At 37.7% G+C, this 27,345-nt stretch overlaps 1 protein-coding gene across 10 annotated transcripts in view; it reads right to left on the bottom strand.

Moving 5' to 3' along the window:
- Positions 1–27,345, bottom strand: part of tanc2b (tetratricopeptide repeat, ankyrin repeat and coiled-coil containing 2b) — a 144,385-nt gene that overhangs the window by 48,723 nt on the left and 68,317 nt on the right. For 9 of the 10 annotated variants that reach the window (XM_056246053.1, XM_056246056.1, XM_056246054.1 and 6 more), the window contains 3 exons: positions 7,745–7,893; positions 4,536–4,695; positions 2,342–2,584 (listed from right to left, as the gene is read on the bottom strand). In XM_056246053.1, the coding sequence (XP_056102028.1) occupies positions 2,342–2,584; positions 4,536–4,695; positions 7,745–7,893 (552 nt within the window). Of the gene's footprint in view, positions 1–2,341; positions 2,585–4,535; positions 4,696–7,744; positions 7,894–9,603; positions 9,706–27,345 lie in introns of those variants that run through there. The other variant, XM_056246060.1, reaches the window with a different exon arrangement.

Genomic DNA, 27,345 nt, shown 5'->3' with positions numbered 1-27,345 from the left:
ATATTACTTTGCATAGTAAAATAAAACCTGAAGCGGTTTGCCTTTTTTTGCCAAATAATTTTGTCAGTTAAATACTTCATATTTTTATGGCTGAATCGAACTTGTAGCCACTACAGTAATGTGGTTTTGTAATTTTTGAGCTTGAAAACACCAGTATTTATTCACTTTATTATATAAAAAGGGGTGGCCAGGATATTCATCTTTTGTGTTACACAGCATAAATTAATATGGGTGTGAAAATCATGAGGATGAGTAAATAATGACAGACCTGCCATTTGTGTGTTAACTTAATATGACAAATATTCTTGTACAATAAAAAGAACAATTCATCTTAATATTATATAGTATATTTTCCAGAGCGTTCTAAACAGCTTGCCACAGTCAGATTTGAGAAACGATTAACGCCGCTGCCAGGGTCGGATGGTTTTTCAGAGCAACTGCATCACTTCTGATCAGTGAGCGTGAATACCAGCCGTTTTCTCCATTAAGAAATAATCTTTTATATCACTTGCCCTTTTGAGAGACACTTTCTTTTGAGATAACCATAACTCACTTCTCTCTCTCTCTCTCTCTCTCTCTCTCTCTCTCTCTCTCTCTCTCCTAAAAAAGGTTCTTCTCATAAATACAACAATGCTGATTACTCGGACAATAACACAATCAGCCAGCAATGAAGAGGCGCTGTGTTATATAAGAGACATATCAACATCATCAGACAGATTTAGCTTTTACTTCAGGGAGCGCTATTCCAGAAGACTCATCATTATTGCCGCTATTAGACGCCTCTTATCTCCTGTTAGCGCCACCTCGGCAGTGCAGAGCTAAAACATATCGTTTATGACCCGGGCTGATTCCATCACTAACTGCTATTTGATGGCAACGAGTGGCTGCGAGTGAACACACTTGTATGATTGAGTTGAACTGGAAATGCACTGAAGAGTGAGACTGAAGCTGTAATGGTGTTCCCGGATTGGACAGCGGAGAGTGCATTATGAGCCGTTCATAATGAATCAACAATGCCTTTTAAATTCCTTATGAATAAAATATGAGGTTGAATGACATTTCATTTCTCAGTACGAATTACCCATAGAAATGTGGGCTATTTAAAACAGCAACAACAAAAGTAATAGAATATGTATTATTATAATTGTGATTATAATTATGTGAATTGAAATATTCAAAAATTAGTAACATTTTATAGGTTGCTTTTTAAACAATTAATGTTTATAGGTTGCATCAAACATTTATTTACATTAAATCTATTGTACATTTATTTATATAATTAATGTTTTAGCATTTTATATATAAAATACTAAAACATTCATATACATAGAAATAAAAAATAATGCATTATAAATAAGTGCAACCTTAAAAATGTTACGTATTTTGATCAGACACCATGATCAGAACACCTGTTCTTTGTGTTTTGTTGTTGTGCGACTTTCATATTTCCTTTCATTCCAATTCAACTTCCTGTTGTTTGTGGTTAAAGGTGCACTATGTAACTTTTGGCGCTCTAGCGGTTAAACTGCATGCATTTTGCAGAAGAACATTGTTTTGATTGTGCTCCGGCTCTGCGTGACTGTGCGGAAGAATACCCTGGAAAGGATCTCAAGCTGACTAGCTGAAGACGTTACTTTACCCATTAATGGACACGGTACTTCCTTGAAAATAAATTAGCTACAACAATAGGTTTTATGAATTAAGCCTTCATAATAGATGATGCTCTCTTAGAAAGCTTCATATGGAAATGTATCTTTTCAATAAAATACCTTTTACCTCAACGTCGCTTTTACAACATTTCAAATCCCTCAGTTCTCGTCATCTCCGAAAAGCCAAGCAATGTTGATTCTTGTTTTATTACGAGCTCTATCGCATTCTCTTTTTGTCAGCAGACTCCCACCTCTCACTCTTCAGCGTTTGCCAGTTTCGCGTGAAAAGCATCCCGCTCGGTCTAAAATATTAACACTTATATAACATCCTTACCATAGTGAATCAGGGTAAGACAAAAACACGTTTTGAAAGAAGGACTGATAGTGTATTGACTCATTATTAACATTTTGTTAATTTTGAACAAAAAAAGTTGCAAAGTCCAACTTTAATTTAGTTCAAATCCAAAACTCATGAACTGAAACAAATCTAATGTTGATAATCTGAATGTATCCCAGTGATCAACATGATTTGTGTGTTTGGGATTTGCCAAAGGAAGCTGTTCCCAAAGCAGTGGGATTGTTATGTGCATCGAGTGGCACAACAAGAAATCACAATCATGATTGATAAAGAGATAGAATGAACAACAGCAAACAAACATCCATAAACAGAGGAGGCGGGGCTTAAGACTCACCTGCCACTGAGTTAGGGCGGGGCATGAGGTAGAGTGGGGTGGGGTGAGAGGAATAGTGGGCGGAGCCTGGCTCAGGGATCTTGTTGAGGCTGTAGGTGGAGGCGGCCATGTTCTCGTCCACTCGGTACAGGCTGGAGTCCAGTGTGGATCTGTGTGAGTGCCAGAGCTTCAGGCTGCTGCCTCGAGAGCCATCGCCGTGTTTCCCGCTCCTGTCCACCGGCTCTGAGTAACTGGTCAGGGTGGCTGGGAAAAGAGGCAGGGTGAATAAGAGGAGCTGTCAAGATTTGTGCTTTTTACAGTTCACATGTTTTTTTGTGTAAAGTTGTGACAAGAAAATCCTGTTAGAAAGGATAATTTCCCTGGAGGAGCTGGATTTGAATATACTGTATGAAAAGTGATTGCAGCAATTAAGCTCTTGCAGAACCGCTCAGTTTCGCAAGCATCATTTGGTTTGACTTTCATTGCATTATCTTAAGATATGTGTGGAAAAACACAGAGCTTTAGAGCCTCAAAAATATTGGTAACATTTCATTAAGGTTACATTAGTTATCTACAATACTTCACATGAACTAACAATAATAAATATTTCTAACGCATTTATTAATCTTAGTTAATGTTAATTTCAACATTTTACTAATACATTAATAAAGTGTCCCATTATGCCATTTTACAAGCTGGTTTACAAGCATCCAAGGTCAAAAAACACTTACATTTTCTCATAATATACATTGTACATCATCTCTTTTGCCACAGAGTCTGAAAACGGTTCGTTCAAAGATTCAGTCACTCTAAAACCCTCCTCACTGCTCTGATTGGTCAGACAGCTCGGTCTGTTGTGATTGGTCGACCTCTTACAGCGCATGTGACATGTCAGAAATAAAACGCCCATCACCATATCTGAATTTTAGCTCTTCCTCTGCACTTGATGCACAGTGATATGAATGATGGCGTCAGTTTTTCCATATCATTTCCAGCGTGAGGAATTGCTCTTCCAGTCTCAGCTATAAGTATAGCCTTCGAGGGCGGGTCAAAGTTAGACGTCAATCACAGGCAGCCAATGAAGAGCTTAGACTGGCATTATGCAAATTTGTTACATTGTTACGTAGGTATGTAACAGGAAGTGAGACTGGAATTGCTGACGACTCACTTTAAAATCAAATGTTGTATCTGTTAATATTATTAAACGGACCTGAGCAAACAAAGTGTTACCAAAAAATCTTTAAAGCTGAAGTGTGTCGGTTTTGCACCACTAATAGCTGCAAGTGGAATTGCATGTTTGTTTCAGAGTTGTTATTGTGGGTTTTTTAAGAAGACAAGTGTATTATCTGAGCACTTGTAGTGCACTACACCTCATGGCATTTTTCAGTTTGAACACACTAATTCATAGTTTTCAGTCGTGCGACAGGTGCAGAGACCTGGAGGGCTTGTCAGGTTCACATCTGTTTCAAGCATGAATATTTAGATCACATCTCAAAAGAAGAAAAATTTGATGAAGTTTTGGACACTTGCGATCCACAAATACAGCCTTCGCCACACTTAAACAGCAGAATATATTAAAACACTTGATGTGAAAAATGTATAAACATGGCTAAATGCATTAAGACAGTGATATTAGAAGATCAAATTCAGTATACACTAGGGGTGAGGGAAAAATATTGCAATATTTTGCAAGGGGATATTGTTTCGATGGGTGTCAAGTATCAATCTTTTCAGTGCCTGAATTCCAGCGATTGCGAGAATTGTGCATGATTTTACCATAAGCTCCACGCTTGTATTGTGGGAAACAATAATAATAATTTGAAAGAATGTAATTTCACAAACAGCGTGCGTAAATCGGTTCTGCATCTCTCTCTCTCTTTCTCATCTATAATGTTGCAAAATATCCTATTTCAAATACAAATATATATAAAAAAGTTATAAACAATGTTTTTTTTATCACAGTTTCCAAAACTGTTTTCAACATTGATAATAATATTCTTGATCATCAAATCATCATATTAGAATGATTTCTGAAGGATCATGTGACACTGAAGACTGGAGAAATGATGCTGAAAATTCAGCTTTGATTTGATTTGTAAGGGATTAATAATGGATAATGTTTTATGCTCTACTGTTTTTTTTTATGATGTCCTGTCCTGTACTGTCACTGAAAACCAATAAAAAGATTTGTAGTGAAAACAGTAAACAGTCTTACCGATAATGCCGCTGTCTCTGCTCTCCAGGGTGGATGAGGGGCTGGTGACGGGCTGTCCCGGAGCTGAAGGGAGAGTGGAGCAGGGACTGCAGGCCGGAGGAGAGGCGGTGCTGCTGGTCAGGGTGGAACACGGACTCATCCTCCCGCTGGCTCCTAAACCCTGCACACACAACCAGTGTTGGGACTCACTCATTACATTAGAGCAGTGTTTCTCAATCCTGCTCCTGACCCCCAAAACTGCACGTTTTCTTTGTCTCCGTAATCAAACACACCTGATTCAACTCATCAGCTCATTATCAATCGTTATCAATGCGTTTGATTAGGGAGACAAAAAAAAAGTGCAGTGTTGGGGGTCCTTCAGGAGCAGGATTGGGAAACACTGCATTAGAGTTACGTAATCAGATTACTTTTCAAGTAACTAGTAAAGTAACACATTACTTTTTCAATTCACAACAAAATATCTTTACAAAATACTTTATAAATTAAAGTTACCTTTTCAAATAAGTGACGCTAGTTACTTTTCCACATTTATTAACTGACAGCTCTCCTGTCCCCATGTTGAGAGAAATAAAGTGAGGAGGTGTTGTGTGTGTGTGCGCTGTGTAAACATGATGCTTATTTTAGTTCTAGACTAAGGCCGGAGACACACTGGCTGCGTGGCGTGTCCGTTTTTATTTCGGCTCCCATGTTAACAGGTTAGAGCTTGCACACTGCCTGCGTGACACGCGCGCGGAAAACGCGTGCATGCTAGAAATAGAACCGACGCCTATTTTTCACGCGACACGCAAGCGTGTTGGAAGCGTTTGCAGGCAAAATAGTATAGGAAAAGATGTTTATATGTCATTTTGTGCACGAATACATATTAATAAATTACATTTTGATGTTTGAAAATCTAGGTTTTGACATAAATTCAGATATAAATGTCTTTTTTTTTTAATCCCATTATTTTTGCCTATATAATTTCATGTCATTTTATTTTTTAAACAGTCGAGTCCTGGTGTCCACTACAGAGGTCATAGCATATGAATAAAATATAGCCTATATATATTTTAATTTGTTTCTAATGCTCTTAACAATGTGATTACATGAAAAAAAATCAAAAAAATTCTTTGAAAAAAACTTTCTGGGCCTCAGGAGGATATAAAGTTGGATAGGCTACAATAACATCGTAGTGTGTCTTCTGAGTGACGGTCCAACATCAGGTAGGCTAAATATAGGCTCTTTAAAGCTACACAAAATTTGTAAATGTTATTGAAATAAACAGACAGCCGCATGTTTCCCTATTTTTCGGATTTTGGAAGATGCGTGATAAAAGTTGAAATTGTTGTCGTAAAGGCAAGAGCAACAGTAATCCAAATGTAGACTGGTCTGTCGGCGCCCTCCCTCTATGTCACATATAGCGAATATGTATTCGTGTACGCCACGCAGCGCCGCGTCAGACACGCTTCTGGTGTGCAAAGACACAGAAAACGCGACGCAGCCGCCATGCAGCTGACACGCAACAGAAACGCCACGCTCACGCCACGCAGCCAGTGTGTCTCCGGCCTAAATGTGAACATGCATTTACTCATCTCACTTGCACGAAAACATTCAGTATTCCTCAAAATGAATAAAAAAAAGTATCTCCGAATTTTACGCAAAACTTTTATAGTTAACTATATTAAATGACACAAATATACTTTATGTATTTAATCTCACTTTATTATTTACTGCTGACCTTCAATGATCTAATTCAACCATACTAATAAGCAAAAATTAGAATTAAGAGTGTTGAACTTCTCCTGTATCCTCTTGTTCTTTAATCCAGAATGTCAGCACAGCTGCGGTTAGTTTGAGCGGCGCTCTCTACTCTAAACACGTAAATATGCATTTCCTTCAGCCAGAGGCTTATTCATTTCACTTTTGGTCACGTTTTCCAAAAATATGACTTTTTTTGTTGTTATTAAAAAACAAACAAGCCCAGCCCAGGTGAGAAAAAGTAACACTAAAGCAATGTAACGCAATTAGGTAGTTTTTGGGGGAGTAACGCTATATTGTAATGCATTACTCCAGAAAGTAACTTTCCCCAACACTGCACATAACCTTTGCTCTGTGTCGGTTCGGGTTAGGTGGGCACTGAGGACCCGGGCAGGGCATAATGAAGCATGGCACGGATAATCTGCCCACTCCCAACATTAACATCAAACGTCACAACAGGCAAAGCACCTCGTCTTAAAACCCTCACAACTACTTAAGGTCAGAGAGACAGTCCTCACACACACTCTCTCTTTCTCTGAGGTTATTCAACACTATATTTCTGATCCTGTTGTTTAAACCATTCCTGTGGTGAAGCTCACGAATGCACGCAAACGTGAGGAAAATTGTGAAAACTGCTGTATCAACAGAGCGGAATAGCAAAGAGGCTGTCCTTACATAATTCCCTAATTAGAGGTAAACTCATCTGAATGCCATATGTGTCCTCTTCTCTGCAGGAGGGAAAGATCATGTTTGAATAAAGCTGACACCTCAAAGAACAAGGGGTTTTTACTGTGAAAACTGTGGACGTTTCTTTTTACTGCATCCATCGTGATATTATTTTCATGACAATTAAAATTCTCCCACATACCAAATGTGGCATGGTAACACTTAATAAGGTTCATTAGTTAATATTAGTTAATGTATTAACTAACATGAACTAACAATGAGCAATACAGTACAGTTGTTACAGTATTTATTAATCTTTGTTAATGTGAGTTCAGTGCATTAACTAATGTAAACAAATACAACCTTTGATTTTAATAAAGTATTAGTAAATGTTGAAATTAATATGAACTAAGATTAATAAATGCTGAAGAAGTATTTTTCATTCATATTAACTAAGGTAGTTAACTAATGAACCTTATTGTAAAGTGTTACCAGTGACATTATCATAAGGATAAATATAATTTCTCTACAATAATATATTATTATTATGGAACCATAGATTCCAATAAAGAACTTTTATTTTTTAATAGTCTAGGGTAATATAGTCCATTTACACCACGCTCTCTTGTCTTACTGTATCCTATCTTTTTAATTACTCCAAATAACCATGATCCGCACTCAAGTTGAGTTGAAGGCCTGTGAGCCTGTGAGCCTGTGAGCCTGTGAGCCGAAACGTATGTGTTATTTCTCTTCTATATGATAGGGAGGTGTGTATTTATAGCAGGAGGTGAGGTTGAATAGCCTACCTGTGCGTCATCGGGCTCCTCCATGCTGTACTGCGGCCCTTGAGACCCCTCGCTCACTTTTTCTCCGAGTAGGAAGCCAAGACGAGTCATCAACGTGTCTGCTGCCTCGTCCACTGAGGGAGGGGGGCCGAGTTCTGGACCTAACCCCCCTGAAGAAGAGAGAGAGAGAGAGAGAGAGAGAGAGAGAGAGAGAGAGAGAGAGAGAGAGAGAGAGAGAGAGAGAGAGAGAGAGAGAGAGAGAGAGAGAGAGAGAGAGAGAGAGAGAGAGAGAGAGAGAGAGAGAGAGAGAGAGAGAGAGAGAAAACAAAATCGAGTCAAGTGAAAAGTGAAACCAGCTCAACGGATCAGAAAAAGTTCATTACGAGCTTCATGTCTTCCACTATATCCTTATTAAGGATTCCGCATGAAAATTCAACAATTCAATAAGTGATTTCCCACAGATCTTAAATGACACCTCATCCTCAGAGTGACATCAATCTCCGCCTCGGTTCTGTAAGCGATATAAAAATCACCCTGCGGTCTTTCTTCAGTGCTGTAGAGAGACGAAGCTCCAGGACAAGACTGACAGAGACACAAACCACATCAACCAGCTCACACTATATAATCAGCTAACTGCTCAGAGAGAGAGAGAGAGAGAGAGAGAAACAGAGAGCTAGAAAAGGAACATCTGTCAAGGCAAAGTTAATCTGGCCTTGCTTGAAAGTTTAAAACAGTTGAAATAGCTTGAAGTGTGAAGATTATAATTCGAAGACTATTTAGGCCTTACTGAGAGACAGAGAGATAGATCGAGTGAATGACAGAAGGATAGACAGATAGATAGACAGACAGACAGAGAGATAAATAAATAAATAGATAAAGTGAATGACAGACCGATAGAACAATACATATATAGATAGAATGATAGATAGAACGAAAGAACAATAAAACGATAGATAGAATGATAGAACGATAGACTGAAAGAACAATAGATAGAACGATAGAAAAATAGATAAGATAGAACAATAGATAGATAGAACGATAGATAGATAGAACGATAGATAGATAAAAACGATAGATAGATAGAACAAAAGATAGATAGATATTATAGATAGATAGATAGATAGATAGATAGATAGATAGATAGAACGATAGATAGATAAAAACGATAGATAGATAGAACAAAAGATAGATAGATATTATAGATAGATAGATAGATAGATAGATAGATAGATAGATATAACGATAGATAGATAGAACGATAGATAGAACAAAAGATAGATAGATATTATAGATAGATAGATAGATAGATAGACATAACGATAGATAGATAGAACGATAGATAGAACGATAGATAGAACGATAGATAGATAGATAGATAGATAGATAGATAGATAGATAGATAGATAGATAGATAGATAGATAGATAGATAGATAGATAGATAGAGTGGTTTATTGTTTTTATAAAATGTGTGCCAAATACACAACAATGCAAACGCAATGTAAAAACAATGTAAATACAAAGTTACATCTGTTATTAATCATTTTTAAAATCATTATTTTAAGTAATGTAAAACATGCGATCAGGCGTGTTTATATTGATTTTACAACAGTTGCAAACGTGCCTCATCCCATCAGAATTCAAGAGTCAGAAATATCACTTTAATAATCACTTCTGATTCTGTGTTGTGTCCAATAAAAAATCCTGAAGCAAAACCAGTTGAGAACCACTGGCCAAAGCTAACATAATGAAAACAGAACGAGAAAGGAGTTTCTTAACCGTTCATTCAAAGACAAATCTGAGAAACTACAACTGACAGAGAGAGAGAAGAGGAAGGTGAGGATGAGAAAGAACGTAAATGAATTAAAAAACCAAAACACACCTGTTCCCTGGCATGCCATTCCTTCAACACATCACACATTAATCCTGCGTGTGGCGCGAACGCAAGAGTCAGTGAACACACAACCAGAGCGGGGTGTGTGTGTGTGTGTGTGTGTTCTTCGGTCATGGGGCGTGTTTATAATGAGTCTTCAGTGAAACATTCAGCTGTTGGACTGTCCTACCCCAGAAAACTATCTAGCATTGAATGAAGATCAGAAAATAAAGCTAATCACATGACAGTTGTCACACTCATCAGATCAGGAAAGATACGTTTAAAAACATTTCTCAGTTGGTAAATGAAATAAAAATAGACAGATATTCTACAACTACTGAAATACAGTAAGACGAGCTATAAAACGAATGATATCACAGATCACATCTGCTTTTGCAAGAATTTAATGAGAAACTTGTGAGTTGGCATTGATGGATCCATGAAGAACCTTTAAAGTGCTCCATTATGGTATTTTAAAGTTTCCTCATGTAGTTTTGGAGTCTCCTACAACAGGTTTACACGCATCAAAGGTCAAAATACTGTTTCATTTCTTCATAATATACATTTGCACATTTTCAATGATTCTCAAACGACTCGTCAGAAGAATCAATCTCTCTAAATCCCTCCTTCCCGCGAGCTACTAACTCTACTCTGATTGGCCAGATCCTCCATAGCAAGGACGACTCGAGCAGGACGTTGAGAATGATGTTGCAACTGTAATTCCTCACCATCAGCATTAACAAGTGCATGTCCATCAACAAAGCCATTATTTTACTTGTACTTATTTATTTACCGAGTATTTTCCTAATTAATTGCGGTGAACACGTGGAAACTGTCTCAATAACAGTGTACATTAGCGAGCTCTAGCGTGAATGACTGATGTAACAAACGTTGGTAAAACAAATCTTGCTCCATGCTTAATCTTTCCTCAAAGTAGTGAGAACGACAGATGATCTACATTAATAGACAGTTTTAGGTAATAGTGTCCCACAGCTGATCAGCATAAGTATTTCAGTAGGGCTGGGTAAAAAATATCGATTTCTCGATATTAATCGATTCTCATTTTTACGAACCGATATCGATTCTTAAATCTCAAGAATCGATTAGTCATCCTGCTTTCATTTGATGAATGAATGGAGTATTGTAGCGCGCATCCCATCCAATAAATCGCAATAACCTTTGTGCTTTGTTACTATTAATACTAAATAAAGTCTCAAATTACATCCATTTTCTTACGAAATTCAAAAACATAAATACCGTTTCGGCGCTGTGGCGTGAGATCGCTCTGGCTCAGCTCAGCTCAGGAGAAGCAGCAGCGCGAGCGCACATGATCTCCTCTTCCGCCTTAATAATACCAGTTACAGCGCGAAATAAACATGAATGAACGTCTGAAAGTGTGTTAAAACATAGAGTACAACTTATCGAAATCCGTATCATGTCACATGGAATCGCTCAATCAGTGTTTCAACCGTGGAAAGACGTCAGTAAAACAACTTGTAAACAATGTCATGTAACGTCACATTTACCTCAGAAAAACCATATGTGACCATAAACTCGTTAGTCAGCTAGAAAAATTAACTCTAAAGAGGAGCATTTTGCTAAATATATGCACCATATTACATATTCATTATAATTTTTTAATGTTCTTCGATATTTAATGCATGTTTGAATAAATCTGGCAAGTGTTTATGACTAGCCACCATTTAAATGTTTATATTTCATATAACTTTATTATTATAAAAATAAATAAAAGTGTAATTTAAGTGTTTGTATAGCTACAAAATTTACCTTCAATATTATAGTAGGCTAATGAAGCCTAGTAGGCTACAACTGACTCCCATAGTTTACAGCATTAGTTAAGAGATTTGTTTTCCTTGAGAAAATTTGCCATGTATTGTACTTGATATCCAAAATAATCAATATTGAATCGAAATCAAATCGAATTGCAAGATTGTGAATCGAAATCGAATCGAATTGTGAAATTTGTGTCAATACCCAGCCCTATATTTCAGTAAGACAGTGATAACTTGAGTTAGCCAATTAGCAGGAGACCTACACAATATCAAACTCAAAACTAAGTATTTTGAACACCATCTTTCGAGAGCAAGCGTTTTGCGAATCCTGCATTGAACTCGAGATTTGAGAAGCAGTCGTCAGTAAAATAGAGGGAACACCGCACAAGTTTAGGATTACACTGCTGTGATATCGTGGTAAAGATGAATTTTAACCACTGATTCTTCACATGCTCGTCCTTGGGCAGTGAAAGAAAACTGGCTTTCCCTTCACATTGTAGAGCACAGGGTCTTCTGGACATGATGCGGTCCAGTGTCCACAGGAATCAGCTGCCGTGTTTGAGGTTCAAGTTTTCCCTGGTGTCTCCGCGCGCAATATGCTAATGACTCTTACTTTTGAGGGACAATAACTTTATAGGCCTATACGGTGCACTTACAGATTTAAAACTTTGCAGGATGTTTTCTTTCACTTAGAACAATTTTACACACTATGAAAGGTCATTTTCATAAATCCATAATAGGGGCCCTTTAATATCCACAGAATCTTTCCATTCAAAAGGTTATTTTTAAATATTCTTTGCACTAAGAAAAAAAAGTTTTTTAAAAAAAAGATCTTCTATGGCATTGCTGTGAAAAATCCCTTTTGGAACCTTTATTTTTTAAGAGTTGTGATTGCAAACACTGGTATTTTCAGGCAAAACATTACTGAGGGAAAACTTTTGAGAAAAAGCTAAATTCTCCAGTTGTTTTTTTATTTAATCTCATCACAATCTAGTAGAAACAACTGCTATATTAAAGAGCTCTCATACTGTATGTCATGATAAAAATATAAATAGTTGAAATGCCACTGCTTTTACAAGTTCTACATCACTGAGAGACATCAGCGTGAGAGAGAAATTCCCAGTGCTGCACAACAACAACAACAGATAAACCAGACAGACGGCTTTACTCAATGAGCCCGGAGCAATAACGCATGAGCATGATCTCACCGAGCTGAAGAACTGACCGACAACATCAAACAGGCGTCTCAACTTGCCCCGCAGACACACCCTCCACAGCCCTGCCATATTAACACTCCAAAACATCAACATATCAGAGACACCTTCAGAGATCTACAAAAACACCAAACTGGAAAGAAACACTCTAAAAAACGCTGGGTTGTTTTAACCCAAATTTGGGTCAAATATGAACAAACCCAGCCATTGGGTAACATTTTTTTATTACATTTTTAACCCAATGTTTGAGTTTGTCCATATTTGACCCAAAATTGGGTTAAAACAACCCAGCATTTTTTAGAGTGCAGCCACTGGGATTTGAAACACAACTTGCTTTTTACTTTTACCTCAGAACTCTTTTATTCCTGTAAGTGAAAGAGTGCTTACTCTAAACCTGCATGTCCGCGTGATCCGGCAACAATGTCCGTCGTCCTCAGACTGATAACACTGAGCTAAATTTAAATATAGGCAACATTTGAAGGCCTCGTAATGGACAGGTCAGACCTGACTGACAGGCCATGCCGACTTCACCAATCTCATAATGACTCAAATTGAAAAGTATTCTCAAATTCCTTTCCATTCTGTAGCAGGAAATATGTTGAAATAAGCACAGCGCAGTGCTCTGGATTTGTTGGTTATATAAAACGGAGCATTTGTGTGTGTGTCTGGGTAGATTTGAGTGTATGTTTGTGTTTGTGCGCAGGTTTCAGCGAGAATGTCAGTGCTGGAAATACGTCTATACATAGACAGTCACAGCACCCACGCTCCTACCTCAAATACACTGCAGAGCTGCTATCTATAGGACACACATCGTGTACTGGTGCAAAACATGAGCTTTGTGACGTACTAAAATGCATATGTTATAGATGGAACATGTAAGAAACTTCTCATTAGGGCTGGTGGATATAGCTCAAATGCATCTTTATATTTTACTGCCTTTTGATAATATTCAAAATACATAAAAAGGCTTAAAAGGGTAATTTTTTCATTATTAAGAGGAACCGTGCTTTCAACCAAACAGTCTTTGATGCCAAGGAGATTCAAAATGTTTAATTCAAGAAATAAATACAGTAAAATTAAAAAATAATCAAGGGACGTTATGTTACTGTTAGTCCAGGAACAGATGATAGGAAATATTTAACAATCTGTTTTAGGATGCATCGAAAAGTAGTAATAAAAAACATTTATTTGCACATGCCTTTTTTAACAAATAGTATATTGTAATAATTTACATAAGTTATTTCATTTTTTTGTGTCTGTACTGTACTGTAAATACTTTTATTCAGCATTAAATTTATCAAAAGTTATATTTCTAAATATATACCTTATAGTCAGCAAAGAATACAATTTTTTTTTAAATAAATGTATCACGGTTTCCACAAAAACATAAAGCAGCACAACGGTTTTCAAGACGGATCATGTGACACTAAAGATTGGAGTAATGATGCTGAAAATTAAACTTTGATCACAGAATTAAATTACATTTTACAATATACTCACATAGAAAACCATTATTTTAAATTGCAATAATATTTCACAATCGTACAGTTTTTACTGTATTGTGAAATTTTACGAAATGTCTTTTAACCGTCTGGTACTGTTCACGTGTCGCTCAAAAATGACAGATTTTTTTCATTTCAATGAAATGATTGTACTATATTTTAGCTCGATAATGTTTTTTAATTTAATATTTTGTATTTTTATGGGATTTTATGGAACTAAATTATATTTATGCGGTAGTTATAATCCATTTATTCCCTTTAATGGAAAATGAAATTTCCAACTTAAATCTTGAATGCTTTAGAGCACAGACTTTAGTTTAGTCTCTTTTTAAAGATGACACTTGGCAGATTATTGCTGAAGTAAAAATAGTAATAAAAAGTGAATTTGAAAAAAAAAAGTTATAAAATGTTACATTTATTTTTAAGAAAAATGCATAAAAATACAATTTTACATTTTTATATGAAATATATATTTTCCAAAACACATTTTTACTCTAAAACTGTGAGAAAATCAAAGCCATTAATCAAAACAAGCTGTGTTCCAAATTTGAGGTTGATATCTCAAAAAATGAGCTTTCAGAAAGATTTTGTCTGGCCGCAGTACCAAACGCTTCCACTAGGTGAAATTCATCTCCTATTCATTTCCAATGCGCTCATTTTAAACAGAAAAAAGTGTGACTATTTCATTCAGGACCATTGAACCTTTTCGAATCATGTCCATGATTTGTTTGTGTCTGTGTTCAGACAGCCAGTGTCAAAACCAAAAATCCAAGTAAAAACAAAACAAACAAAAAAACGACGAAATGATCAGAATGCGATTATATATATAGGCTACATATGTAAATATTGATAACAGTATGGAGCTTGTGATAGTATTTTCTAACTCATTGGTGATTCATGTGAACTGATCCAGAGATGCGACGATCAAACGAGTGATCATTCAACACTGAAATGACCCACATAGACATGCAGATGGAGAAGAAAGCATAAAGCACTTCCTTGTCCTCCTCCTCCTCCTCCTCCCCCTCCGTCCTGTCATCCCTGCATTCCTGCGCTCCGGAGAAGACAGATGGTTGCTATGGCAACAGGCCGTGCGGTACGAAGGGTGGCTGTAGTTTCCCGGGAGTGGGCATGTTGTCTCTCTGTTGTTGTGTTTTCCCTCTTGCCCAGCAGGAGTGTCCGGCGGGCATGAAACGGCACCGGTGCAGGTGCGAGAGGTCTGGAGTCTGGCAGAAGAGGCGGTGTACAGATTTATCATCTACTGAGAGTCACGGCAGGTAGTGAAGGAGCATCCTAAACAACAGCGAGTCTGATGACGGAGGGAGGTGGAAGAGAATAGAGTCTCAGTCCACTCATTACTCGTCTCACACACACACACACACACAGTGCAGCTGCACCAGAGGAGAACTGCACTCAGGACTGTGGCGGGACAACATCTGCAAAGGTTGCACATCGCAACCGACAAGAAGCAACTTCGCAAAAATGGCACAACAACACAAAAACAGAAATGTTAAAGTCGTTCTATTTTACACACGATAATAATGAACATCAAGTCAAGACACGATTTTGCTTGTTTAAAAAAAAAACAACAACATACAACTTATGTCAAGTCCAGATACTGTATGAATTCGGAAATTGATTTGAAATGAATGTTCCACAGACACTGACATATTGCACAGTAGCGCTGTATATATAAATCACGTTTGACATAAAAGTTTGTGCATACATACACATATATGCAATGCACACACATATATAAACACAAACTTCTATTTTAGATGTGATTAATCGCAATTAATCGATTTGACAGCACTAATATATATATATAATTTATAATATTTTATAAAATAAATAAATAATACATATATATATATATATAATTTTATAATATATAATATTATTTTATAATTATTTTATAATATAGTTTAATATAATATATATATATATATATACAATATTTTATATATTTATATCCTCCTGTTGCTTCCTTGTTATTAAGAATATTTATTAAAAAAAACAATTTTAATATTATATTAAATTATTTTAAAATTAAAATCCTTTAATGTTTTATCTCCTATAATTTGATATACTATTATATTAGAATGATATATTTTGTCATGTCTGTTTTGTGGTTAGTCTTTTATTTTGAAATTCTCATAGTCATAAGGTGTGCTCAAATCTGTACAAGAATTCAGTCCAACATAACCCTATACTATTTAAATACCAATAAATTGGGTCTATATATTTTAAATCAGTGTTATTTTGATAAACATGACACAATATAACATTATGGTTACATGAAAAGAGTTTTTACTGTTATAAAAACAAGGATTAGTGAGCATTAGCTGAACTGAAGGTGTGAGAATAAACATGAAACACATGTGATGGTTATATTGTGTCGAATCGCTCTTACGTCAGTCACGTGGCGTCGGCGCTGTCTCAACTCGGATAACATTTCTAATTGGCATGCACCGCTTCAAGTCAGATCCTAATTTTGTCATGTGGTTCCCCTGTTCCTCATGTGATCATGTGCTGCTTCTGTTTCATGTGTTTTGTTTCCATTGGTTTATCTTGTCATGTGATCCTCAGTTCTGTTCTGTCATTGGATCATGCTCAGGGGCACGTTCAAGTTCAAAACGGTGCGCAGCGTTTTGCTACGGTTTCCGGGTTGAACGCCATGTTTCCTGGAAACGGTGTGCATCGGGGTTTGAGATGCGTTTTCTCTTGTTTGGTGGGTGTGTCAGAACTGCAGTCCAATCAGCAGCAACATGTATATAAAGCAAGCGGTCTTAAAGTGAACTCGCACAATGGGTTCAAGGAAAGTCATTTACAAATGTGTTCGATGCAGCTCGGTATACGCAACAACTGAGGATATTAGAAGACATGTTTGTTGTTAGTTTTATTGTAAGAATATAGGCTATCAACATTATGATGTAGTTGTTTATATTTTTAGCTTCATTGCAAGTGTATGACATTTGGTATAGACATAAACAATGGTAATTAAGTGCTTTTCCTAAAAATGAGAAAGAAAATACAGGGTATTAAAACAGTATGAACTACAAATAAAGTCAGTATGTGAGGCTAAATAGATGTGTTTTAGTGAGCCCGTTCTCATCCCAAGGCGTCATACATGTGGACATTTCGTTGAAATCTGACGCACATGGCATCCTTTAGCGTCAATATGAGACGCAGATCCCAAGGCGTCATAACCGTAACCCTACCCCAGACCAAAACCTACCCATAAAAGAGCGTGTTATATTGACGCTAAAGGATGCCATGTGCGTAAGATTTCGACGAAATGCCATATGACGCCAAAGGATGAGAATGTGTTGGTTTTAGTCTGAAATAGGTAAGATGTGTGCTTCCATTTCAGTTTCCACAAATCCCTTCACTCGATTGGGATGTTCTCTTGTGTTCTGGGCGGCAAGTGCAGTAACTGTAACATCGGGAATATTTTGTAGTATTAAACATTTATACCGACTTCATCAGGCTCCGAAAATTCTTCACAAAGAATGGCCTTCTCAGCTGCCGTAGTTGCAACTCTTGCGTCATCAGAACAGTGCGTTCAACGCGTCACCGTTTCTGTTTAAAAAACGCCGTGCAACGTTTTGTCGGGGCTGAACGCAGCCCAGGTGCATGATCTCGTAAGTCATTAGTCTTTGTATATATAGCCCTCATGTTTCCACTGTGCGTTCATGCTCAAGTCAAGCTAAGTCTTTGTTCATGTTTTGTTTAAATAACCACACATTGGTTCAGTTCAACTTGTCTTATTTATGTTGTATTTTTTTAAAATCTAAACCTTTATATTGGTATAGAGAACCAATTGAGCCAAGACTACCACTTTTTTGGGCATTTGTATCATTACCTGATTTGCATAATTCCTTAATTCGGTGCAAAAACAAACACAGACAACGTGCGCCAATAAACCACGCTACAAGTGCGTGCAATCCATTCAAAATTAATTCCCCCATGTCGATCTAAACAATGGCAATCTTTCCCACATTAGTAAAGCTAAACAGCAGATAGTGTGCTGGAATGCGTCTGGGCAGAGTTTAAGAGGGACGAGGAAAGGCGAAAATCAACCTTTTCCAGAGGCCGCTGACCGAACTCTCAAAACAGACCAAGACAAACTACTCCAGATTTTACACATGACTGGAATACAGACGAGGGGTGTGCAGACGGAGGAGGCTTTGCTGTGGAAAACAGGTGCAGACTTGGGTCAGCTTCTCCAAAAACATTCAAGACATTGAATCAACACCTTTTCACAAATCTATGGCCAGAATATCAGTGTTTAAAGCATGTAAAAAATCTATTAGCCTGAAAAGCACCACCTCTTTTTTAAATCGTGTAGCATGGACAATGCACAAACACACTGCAGCTAAAACAGTTGTTACACCTAAACTTCAGTTTTTACATGCAAAATACAGACTATCACATTGAGAATGTTCCAGCTGTTTCCCCGTCTGATGTGGAAACTGCTCAGCATCTGACAGGAAAGCCCTACAGCGAGTATGGAGACGGCACAGCATATCACTGGGGCCTTTATAACACTAGGTGTGTGAAGAAGGCCACCTCCATCATCAAAGATCCTCTCTCTCATCCTTCATCTGTGAAGCATTCAGACCAGAACATCCAGACTCAAAAACGGTCTCTTCCCACAAGCAATCAGACTTCTGAACCGCTAGTGTGAGTGCATCTAACTAGTTTTTGGTACTGATGTGTGAATGCCTAGCTTGGGAAAACCCAGACAACTTGTGGCAAATTTAGATTTGCTCTGAAAGTTAGTCTGGCAAAGAGCTCATTCAAGCCCATTTCCAATCCGTCGGAATCGAGGCACCAATCAGAAGCGTTGGGGCGGGCTTTACACGATGACGACAGCGCTGGGATTTTGAAGCAGATTTTGTAGCCTACATTACAAAGATGGATGCCGCCGTCGAACATCACTCGTTCCAATCAGCTATCGCGTCTGTTTTAAGCCATTTGAACGTTTCCTTTTTGTTAAAAACCGAGCAAAGAACAACACTCGGAGATGTGTCTCCGCCGCTCTGCATACGTCATCTCCTTCATCGCTCTGATTGGGTTTAGGTCTATCCGCGACGTCCGTTGGTGACGCCCCTCTGGAAATGATTTGTCTATGACGCTTTGCCAGACCATAACTCAGTTACAACTGAGAATGCTCTGGGTTTAACCAGGCTAGTGAATGCCTTCTTACAGGTGAGAAGACGGAAGGTTGTTGCTTGTGTAAACAACACATTTGTCTATAGGAAAAGTCCATTGGTAATTCACTGGGTTTAGTGTGTTAGGCCCTATTTTGGTCGATTGGATCAGAAGTGGACGACGCTTAATACAGGTGTAAACAGGGTAACGGTTTGAGCTTGTCCACTTTTGACCAGTCGAAAACACATTTGACCGGATTGCTTTAGTAGTGTAGACGCTCATGTGGTAGAAGGTGTTCAAACCAAGCGTGCCGCACAAGCCCTGAAAAGTGAAGCCAAAGCGAGATCGAGACGATCGCCCCCCGGTGGCCGGTCCTAGTATAGGTCATAAACCCCGCCTCCCCGTGTTATTCAGACCAACTAAACAATTAAATTACACTTCAAATATCGTATTTCCAAAGATGGTTTCTGTCATTTACAGTAGTTTTTATCACGCTGATGTAAGTTCAAGTGTTTGTTTTTAAAATAAGTTTGTTTTTAGTTCGTTATTTGATGCGGTGGTGTGACATCATGATTGACAGCTGTGATTGACAGGTTCTCTGTCACTGAAGCACCAACAGACTTTTTTTCGGGATCTTCGGAGGACTGAGGAGATTGGAGCTTTAAATTTAATGTCTAAATTTCTATAATTAATAAAAAAAAGTGCCGGAGCGTGTGCTTGGGATTGATTCTGCGAGAGTGAGGGCGGGGCCTTGATTTCGCGGCTTTACTTCCGGCTCACAACTGCGCTGGTCTGGTCCCGAGATCGCTTCTGCGCAGACTCAAGTCCCAAGATGTCAGCGCCATATCGGGACACTGGCGGCTTCACTTCTGACCAATGGAAGAGAGCGAAGGGGCGTCGTCCATCTTTTTTTACAGTCTATTGTTCAAACAGCACAGCCCGCTTGTTGGAGGGCCCCGCGAAAACCTCAGTGCCAGGTTGTGCCGATAGACGATGATTAGAAGAAGATCAGCATCAGCTGACCTAATTATTATTATTACTTGTATTATTAAATGAATAGGTTATTAGCTACAATGCAATTTCCCCAAAATAGTTATAGCGCATCACCCCATAACCGACGAGCTGTGAGGAAAATATAAGATTAGTTAGATTAGCTTACTCCTCATTTCAAAAACAACTTGTTTAAAACGAAATACTTCTCTTCTTATTTTTCACTACTTATGGGCCACAAGAGAAATATTAAGAAAATAAATGAAGACAGTTAAACCGTTATCAGCACGTTAGATTCTGCTCTCATCGTCTCCGAGAGAATATGAACCGTTAATGCAGCGTCAGATGTTTTTACTTTCACTTTCTGTAGTGAATAATTGACTGGGGTTTGACTTCTCCACCGCCATACCTCTAGAGCAAAGTTTACACATTGCTTGTGTGATATCCACTGACTCGCCTTTGTAGTTTAAAATGTAAATTTTTCCAATATTGTGCAAAAAACAAGAGATTTTGCATTTAGATTTTTTTAAACTTTTATATATAGATTGTACAAGCTTATTTTGTCCATTAGATCATAAGATCTGATAAAACCCATAGATTTACCCGCCCATTGAAGAAATCAGGACAGAAGTGGTTGAAATTGGGTTAGAGATGGATTTAAACACCAGGTGTAAACAAGGCCTAAAAGCTTGTTATGACTGTCTGCAAAGCCACTGGAAGCCAAGCCTGCAACCTTCGCCGGAAAAAGCATAATGCCTGCTAACGCTGCCGTACGCAGGGAAGGAGAAAAGAGTCAGTTTTTCTTTAATGGATGTCAATGGAGGAGAGGCTTCATATGCTGAATAAACGGCTTTTCTGATGAAATGGCTTATTTAATGAATCGACAGCCCTTCGGCTAATCTTCAACAAGTTTGCTCTTAAACATTCGTTTAATGTTCGTTGAAAAGTGAAGCCAAAGCATTTATATCGCCCCCTGGTGGCTGGTTGCAGTATATGTCATAAACCCAGACCTTTACATGTAAATGAATGGGATGTGAGCTCAAACTACACTTCAAATACATTTTTCCCAAAGACGGGTTTTGCCATTTAAGGTAGTTCCTATCAAGCCGAGTGTTCGTTTTTCACATACGTTTTTTTTCTAGTTAGTTATTTGATGCTTTACATTTACATTTATGCATTTGATAGACGCTTTTATCCAAAGCGATTTACATTGCATTTCAAGGTACATATTTTACATTCTTATTTCAGTTCTTGCTTTCCCTGGGAATCGAACCCATGACCTTGGCGTTGCAAGCGACAATGCTCGACTCTTTGAGCTGCAGGAAAGCTATAAAAAAGGTGACGATCACGAACCCTACTGCGCAGACTCTGGCTCCAAATGAAGTCACCAGCGCAAGATGACATCGGCCATTTCTGGGACATTTGTCTTCATTATTCTACAGTTCAAGGAGGTGGAGACACATCGTCCATCTTTTTTTACAGTCTATGGTCTGCACACACAAGCTTAACTAACAGTTGTCTGCACTAACATGCAACTCTGAATGCAAAGCTCTAAAATGTACTGAATGAGTCACCAACAGATGCAGGAACAGAAAGAGCTCTGCAGTCCCAGCAGGAGATGTGACCGGCGTTACGACAGCCGAGAATCGAGGAGCTCCACACTAACTCAGCTTTTCACAGAGGAGCCGAGAATATACACACAAAAACAGGGGGTGGTGATGACAGAGGAAGGTCATAAGCCAAGGTCAGAGACAACAGATGGATCAAGTCAAAGGGAGGATAGGGTTTCAATACCTCTAATGGTAGAACATTGTTCCACAGACACACTCACCTGATTTAATTTCATATCCATTATTTCATTATGTGATCTGATTATGGGACAAAAATCAATACTTATATGAGCGGCTGTTCTATATTGTGAATAAAGTCATGACTACAGGGCATTGTTAGGCATACTGGACAAACAAATTGTATTACAACATTACTTTATTAAAGGGGCTGTATGAATTCGAGAAACCCTTCTTATTAGTGACACCGGTGGCCGTTAAGTGAACTGCAGCCGGCAACTTACTGCTCGCACTCGTGCACACGTAACATACAGGAGACTGAATGTGATTCGATGCCCCGATATACTCACAGCGAAGATCTTTTTCGTTCTTTGCTTTAAAGATTTGCTTTTTTGCAGCAATATGCTTTTAATGAACATCCTGACGCAGTCCACACTCCGAGAGCAACGTTTAGATGAATATGTAAATATGTACTGCGCGCTTTCCTCTCAATAACAAAATAAACACAACAAAAATGACAGCATTGGATACAGCAGTTAAGAAAACATCTGATCATAGCGATGTCGAAATGTTTGCACCAACTCAAGATAATTAAAATGATGCTGTCATGATAGTTTGATTATAAAGTATATGTGAGATTATAGATTATATAGATCTGGCTATGTGAGACTATAGTTTGAACGAATCCTTTTGACACATTGACATTACAGTACAGAATAGGCATTATCCTGAACATTGTATAAGCATTAGTGCGTCACAGAACTGAAGAGAGGCTCTCAGAAGTAAACGTCACATCCTTTTGATTTTCCCGGCAAAAACCTTCACATAAAAATCAGTCTACAGGCTTTCATAGACACAACCTAGGAATCAGGGAAGGTCTTGTTTTTTAAGTTTCATTCCTAGCTGTTCACACATTGGCCATACAAAAGCAATTAACCTCTTTAAACTGATTCACTAATTAAACAAACAAACAAACTCTTTAATTTAGAATAATGCTTGTCAACCCTCAGTATTAAAAATCTAGATTTTATCTCTAATACTTAATAAATAAATGTTCAACATTAAATAATGATTAACAGGTCATTAATTAATATGGAATGTTTTTAAGAAATGTATAATTCACCTGATTTCATTTCATTACGTGATCTGATGATGGGACAAAAATCAATACTTAAGCAATAAGACATGGGAAGCTGTGCTATATTGCAAATATTATTAGACATACTGTACCAGCCAATTTATTTAAACATATTGTTTAATTAAATCACTTAATTCAGAGTAAAAATCAGAGTATTAAGATTTCTGCATTTATACTGTTGTAAATGCTGTTCATTGTTAGTTCATATTATCTAATGCATAACGAATGAGACCTTATTGTAAAGTGTTAACGATTAAATCATTAATTATAATTTAAGAAAATCTCTTGAAACTCTTTTGTTCTATTCATTGCCAGTTTGGCCTGAATTTAAACAAATAATTTGCATCACAATCTCAGACCCAACAAGTTGTCGTTAAGATTAACAGAAAGCACACATGGGGAAATTAGAGATCATCTAACAATCTTAATATTTGCTTTCTGTAATAGTAGTGTCAGACTCGATGGGACTTCGGGATAACTTGAACCGCATTCCACGAGAGCTTTAGATGGTGGAGGAATCGCTGAACATGAAACCAGCTCACGGGGAAATGTGAAGCATTCCCACACTGACAGATGCCTGAACAACAGCAGGAGGCGGTGCGGATACAGCGGTCATGTGACTCCAAACCAGAACAGCCTTGCTTCCTGGTCTGGATGTGTTCAAATACCATGTGACTGAGCAACAAGACAAATGAAGTTGCGTGTGAGTTCGGTGTGTTTCCGTGTACGAATGCTGTTTTTAGCTAGAGTGCATGAATGCTATCATGATGCTGAACTCTAAACACTGCTATGCATAACACACCGCACTATTGTTCTGAAACTTGAAAACTCCCTGCTCTCTTTATGCATTCACTGGTCCTGAACATCAATCAAACAAATACAAAGAAACTCAAGCATTACAGTGATCAGATTGCCCAATCAGATCTTATTTTTCTGTATTTATGCCTTGCTTTCTGGTAAACAAGATTTATGTACTTGATAAGCAAAATGTCATAGGATATTAATATTCCATGAGATCAGAACAATCACCGGCTGACTGAGACACTCACGTCATGTCAGTGTTTGTTGCGATTGAGTGTGGAATCTTCTCACAGAGACAAGCCCCTCCCACACACATAGCTCCGCCCACTTTAAACCCCTCCCATCTGCAGGTGCTTCAGGGTTCAGGTGTTCATGGAAAAATTACCCAGAATATATTTATTGAATTAAAGTTTATTCTTTGCCTCATTGGCAAATAGTTTTTCAGCATACATGTAAGAACAGTTAGTGATGTTTATGTTCAAAAAAAAAAAAAAAACCTATTTGCCAATGAGATAAAGAGTTTGAAGAGTTTTTCTTCTCAATTTTATTTTGTTAAAATGTTATTGTTCAATTTTCATCTTCAAAGCAAACTTGTGTTTTCAGCCTAAAAAGTTGTAATCCCGTCCGGCAAGTGCACTTCCCATAATATTAATCATTAGGTCAGTAGACGGAGAGTAGACGGGCTTTTGTGGCTGTTCGAACGCATTCGACCACATGAGCGTCTACACTACTAAAGCAATCCGGTCGAATGCGTTAACTTCTGGAAGTGGTCGAAAGTGAACAAGCTCAAAACCTTTTAGACCCCGTTTACACCTGTATTTAGCGTCGTCCACTTGTCCAACACATCTTAATACCAGGTGTAAACAGGGCCTACGTAACCGGTTCATAAGAGTCACTTCTGAATTACACTATTTAGTTTTTTACAGGGGCATAGACATACATAAATCCCTAAGCAGATCTAAGCTGGGGGAGCTGGAGGCTTTCAGAGGAACTAGCTTACAGCAAACAATTCATAATTTCATATATTTAAGTGCTGAGCAAGCAATCTCATTGGCTGCAGGATCAGCAGAGGCCAATCAGCTTGTGCCATGCGGTAATGACGTGATTGCTTGCAGATTGCATGTAAGGGACCAGCCTGCGCCCTCTAGAGTTTCATGACTGAACTATATATTTTAATTAGGCAAAATAGTACAACATTTTAATATAGGCCCATATTGGTTACCTGCAATATTATGAAAGTGATGGAACTAAATGATTGACACATCAGATTAACACACGGTGACACATTGTCCAACAAACATAACAGTACTGTATCTACTGTTAGTCTAGTACACGCTGAACACATTTTATTTTACAAGCTTTGTGAGTTCATAAATATTATGCCGCCTTCATTTTCTTATGCAAGAAAAACTAGTTTTATTCTTTGATCATTGAAATATTAGACAAGCTCTAGAACTGACACATGAATTCATGAATCTAATGTTTTCAAAGCGTGGATCACTGTCATGAGAACAATTATGTGTTTTGAGCATTTTAGGGTAATGTACACTAATACACTTCAGAGGAGAACACACACTCCTAACAAAACAAACCCTAGCCGGGGTTCAGTAGAGCATGTCTAATACTTCCTTTAGATAGTGCAGCGCTTTCATTCACACATGTCGTGCAACATCTGCTACATCTCTGATAGTGCTAAACAACTGGGCTGCACTTGTGTGTGAGCGCGTGTCCGAGTTCATTCGAGGTCAGCTGCAGTGAAGACGCGTCTCAAAACCCTGACGCTACTGCGGCTGGTTCATGTGTGAACATAGCACAACGTTTATGTACAATAAGAGCATCTGATTGAGACATTTGTGATGATGACCATAGAGCTTTAAACTCCTGTCTGTCTTCGACGGCACGAAACCTGATGTGAAATATGCAGCATGTGCAATACAGAAGATTTATGAACCATTTATATTTACTTGCTTTGTAATTACAGTATGTCACTGATTTGTTTAAATGCATCTATCACAAAATGAGCTCTGGTTGGAAAACACATCTGAAGCAAAAAGATTCAGCTTATTTTAAGCAGCTCGAGTGTCATAACAACATCAAATGTCAACATATAGTGCTAATATGGCTAGAAAACACTACAGTTTATACACTGCGACTGAAAAGGCTGAGAATGCAGTGATTTTGAAGATGTACTCGCAAAAACAAATCAATAAAATGTTCACTTTTCAATCCCTAAATATACACAAACAGTTTTCAACATTAATAAGGAAACATCATATTAGAAGGATTTCTGAAGGATCATGTGACACTGAAGACTGAAAATTACAGGAATAAATTACATTTCAAAATATATTCAAATAGGAAACAGCTATATTTTAAATTGTTATATTATTTCACAATATTACTGATTTTATTGTATTTTAATGAGGTATATATCGACCATCAGACCCGGGTATCAGCACTGAAAATGTAATATCGGCTAATGACTACTTTATCTGAACAGAATAATAACATAGATGATAAAACATCATATTGGGAACAAATTTGATTTGAAAATGAAATCAAATTGAAATGTATTTTTCAAGTAAGCCTCGAAGGGAAGAGTGGGGAGAAATGCAAGTCATTTGACAAATGCAGGTTATCAAGCACAATGCACAAATATTGGTGTATGAATGTTCTGAGAAAGGGTGTCGCGTGACGGTTAGCTAAGCTTATCCTCGGTGTTAATGAGCGCACGAAAACACGGTTAATGATGTCACAGCACAAGCTTTCTTCAGGGAGGAATGATACTGGGAATGTGTTGAGCTAATCAAAACGACATCTTCCCAGCGCATGTTGATTGTGAAACGAGCAGAGGAGAGAAAGGATATGAAGAAGACGCGCTGGTGTTTAATGCGCTCGGCCGTCATCGCATTAATGATCCTGACACTCAATTACCCCACTGATACCCACAATCCTTTACTGGAAATGCACACAGAGACTATGTTGATGGGCAACAAATATATATTTAGTGGCTTTATCAGATCTTTTCATTAGCATGGATTTCTCTTCATGCATTCATTGTTCACAATGATATTGTGGCGAATATAAAACATACACTCATTGTTTCAACCTAAATTTGGGTCAAATATGGACAAACCCCAAATGTTGGGTTAAAAATGTAATTTAAAAAAAGGACAGTTGAAAGTGAAAGTTGAAGTTGGGTTAAAATTTTAAATTACATTTTTAACCCAACATTTGGGTTTGTTCATATTTGACCCAAATTTGGGTTAAAACAACCCAGAGTTGTTTAGAGTGTAGTAACATGCTCATGTTGACCCAGGTTTGAGTTTGATCTGGTTTTTCACTCCACTGTCCCATAAAAAAGGCAAA

This window comes from Rhinichthys klamathensis, unplaced genomic scaffold (assembly GCF_029890125.1).
Source record: "Rhinichthys klamathensis goyatoka isolate OS25496 unplaced genomic scaffold, OSU_Roscu_1.1 h1tg000035l_1, whole genome shotgun sequence".
Classification (NCBI taxonomy): Eukaryota; Metazoa; Chordata; class Actinopteri; order Cypriniformes; family Leuciscidae; genus Rhinichthys; species Rhinichthys klamathensis.
Note: the sequence above shows the minus strand (reverse complement) of the source record. Positions and strands in the feature narration are given on the sequence as shown.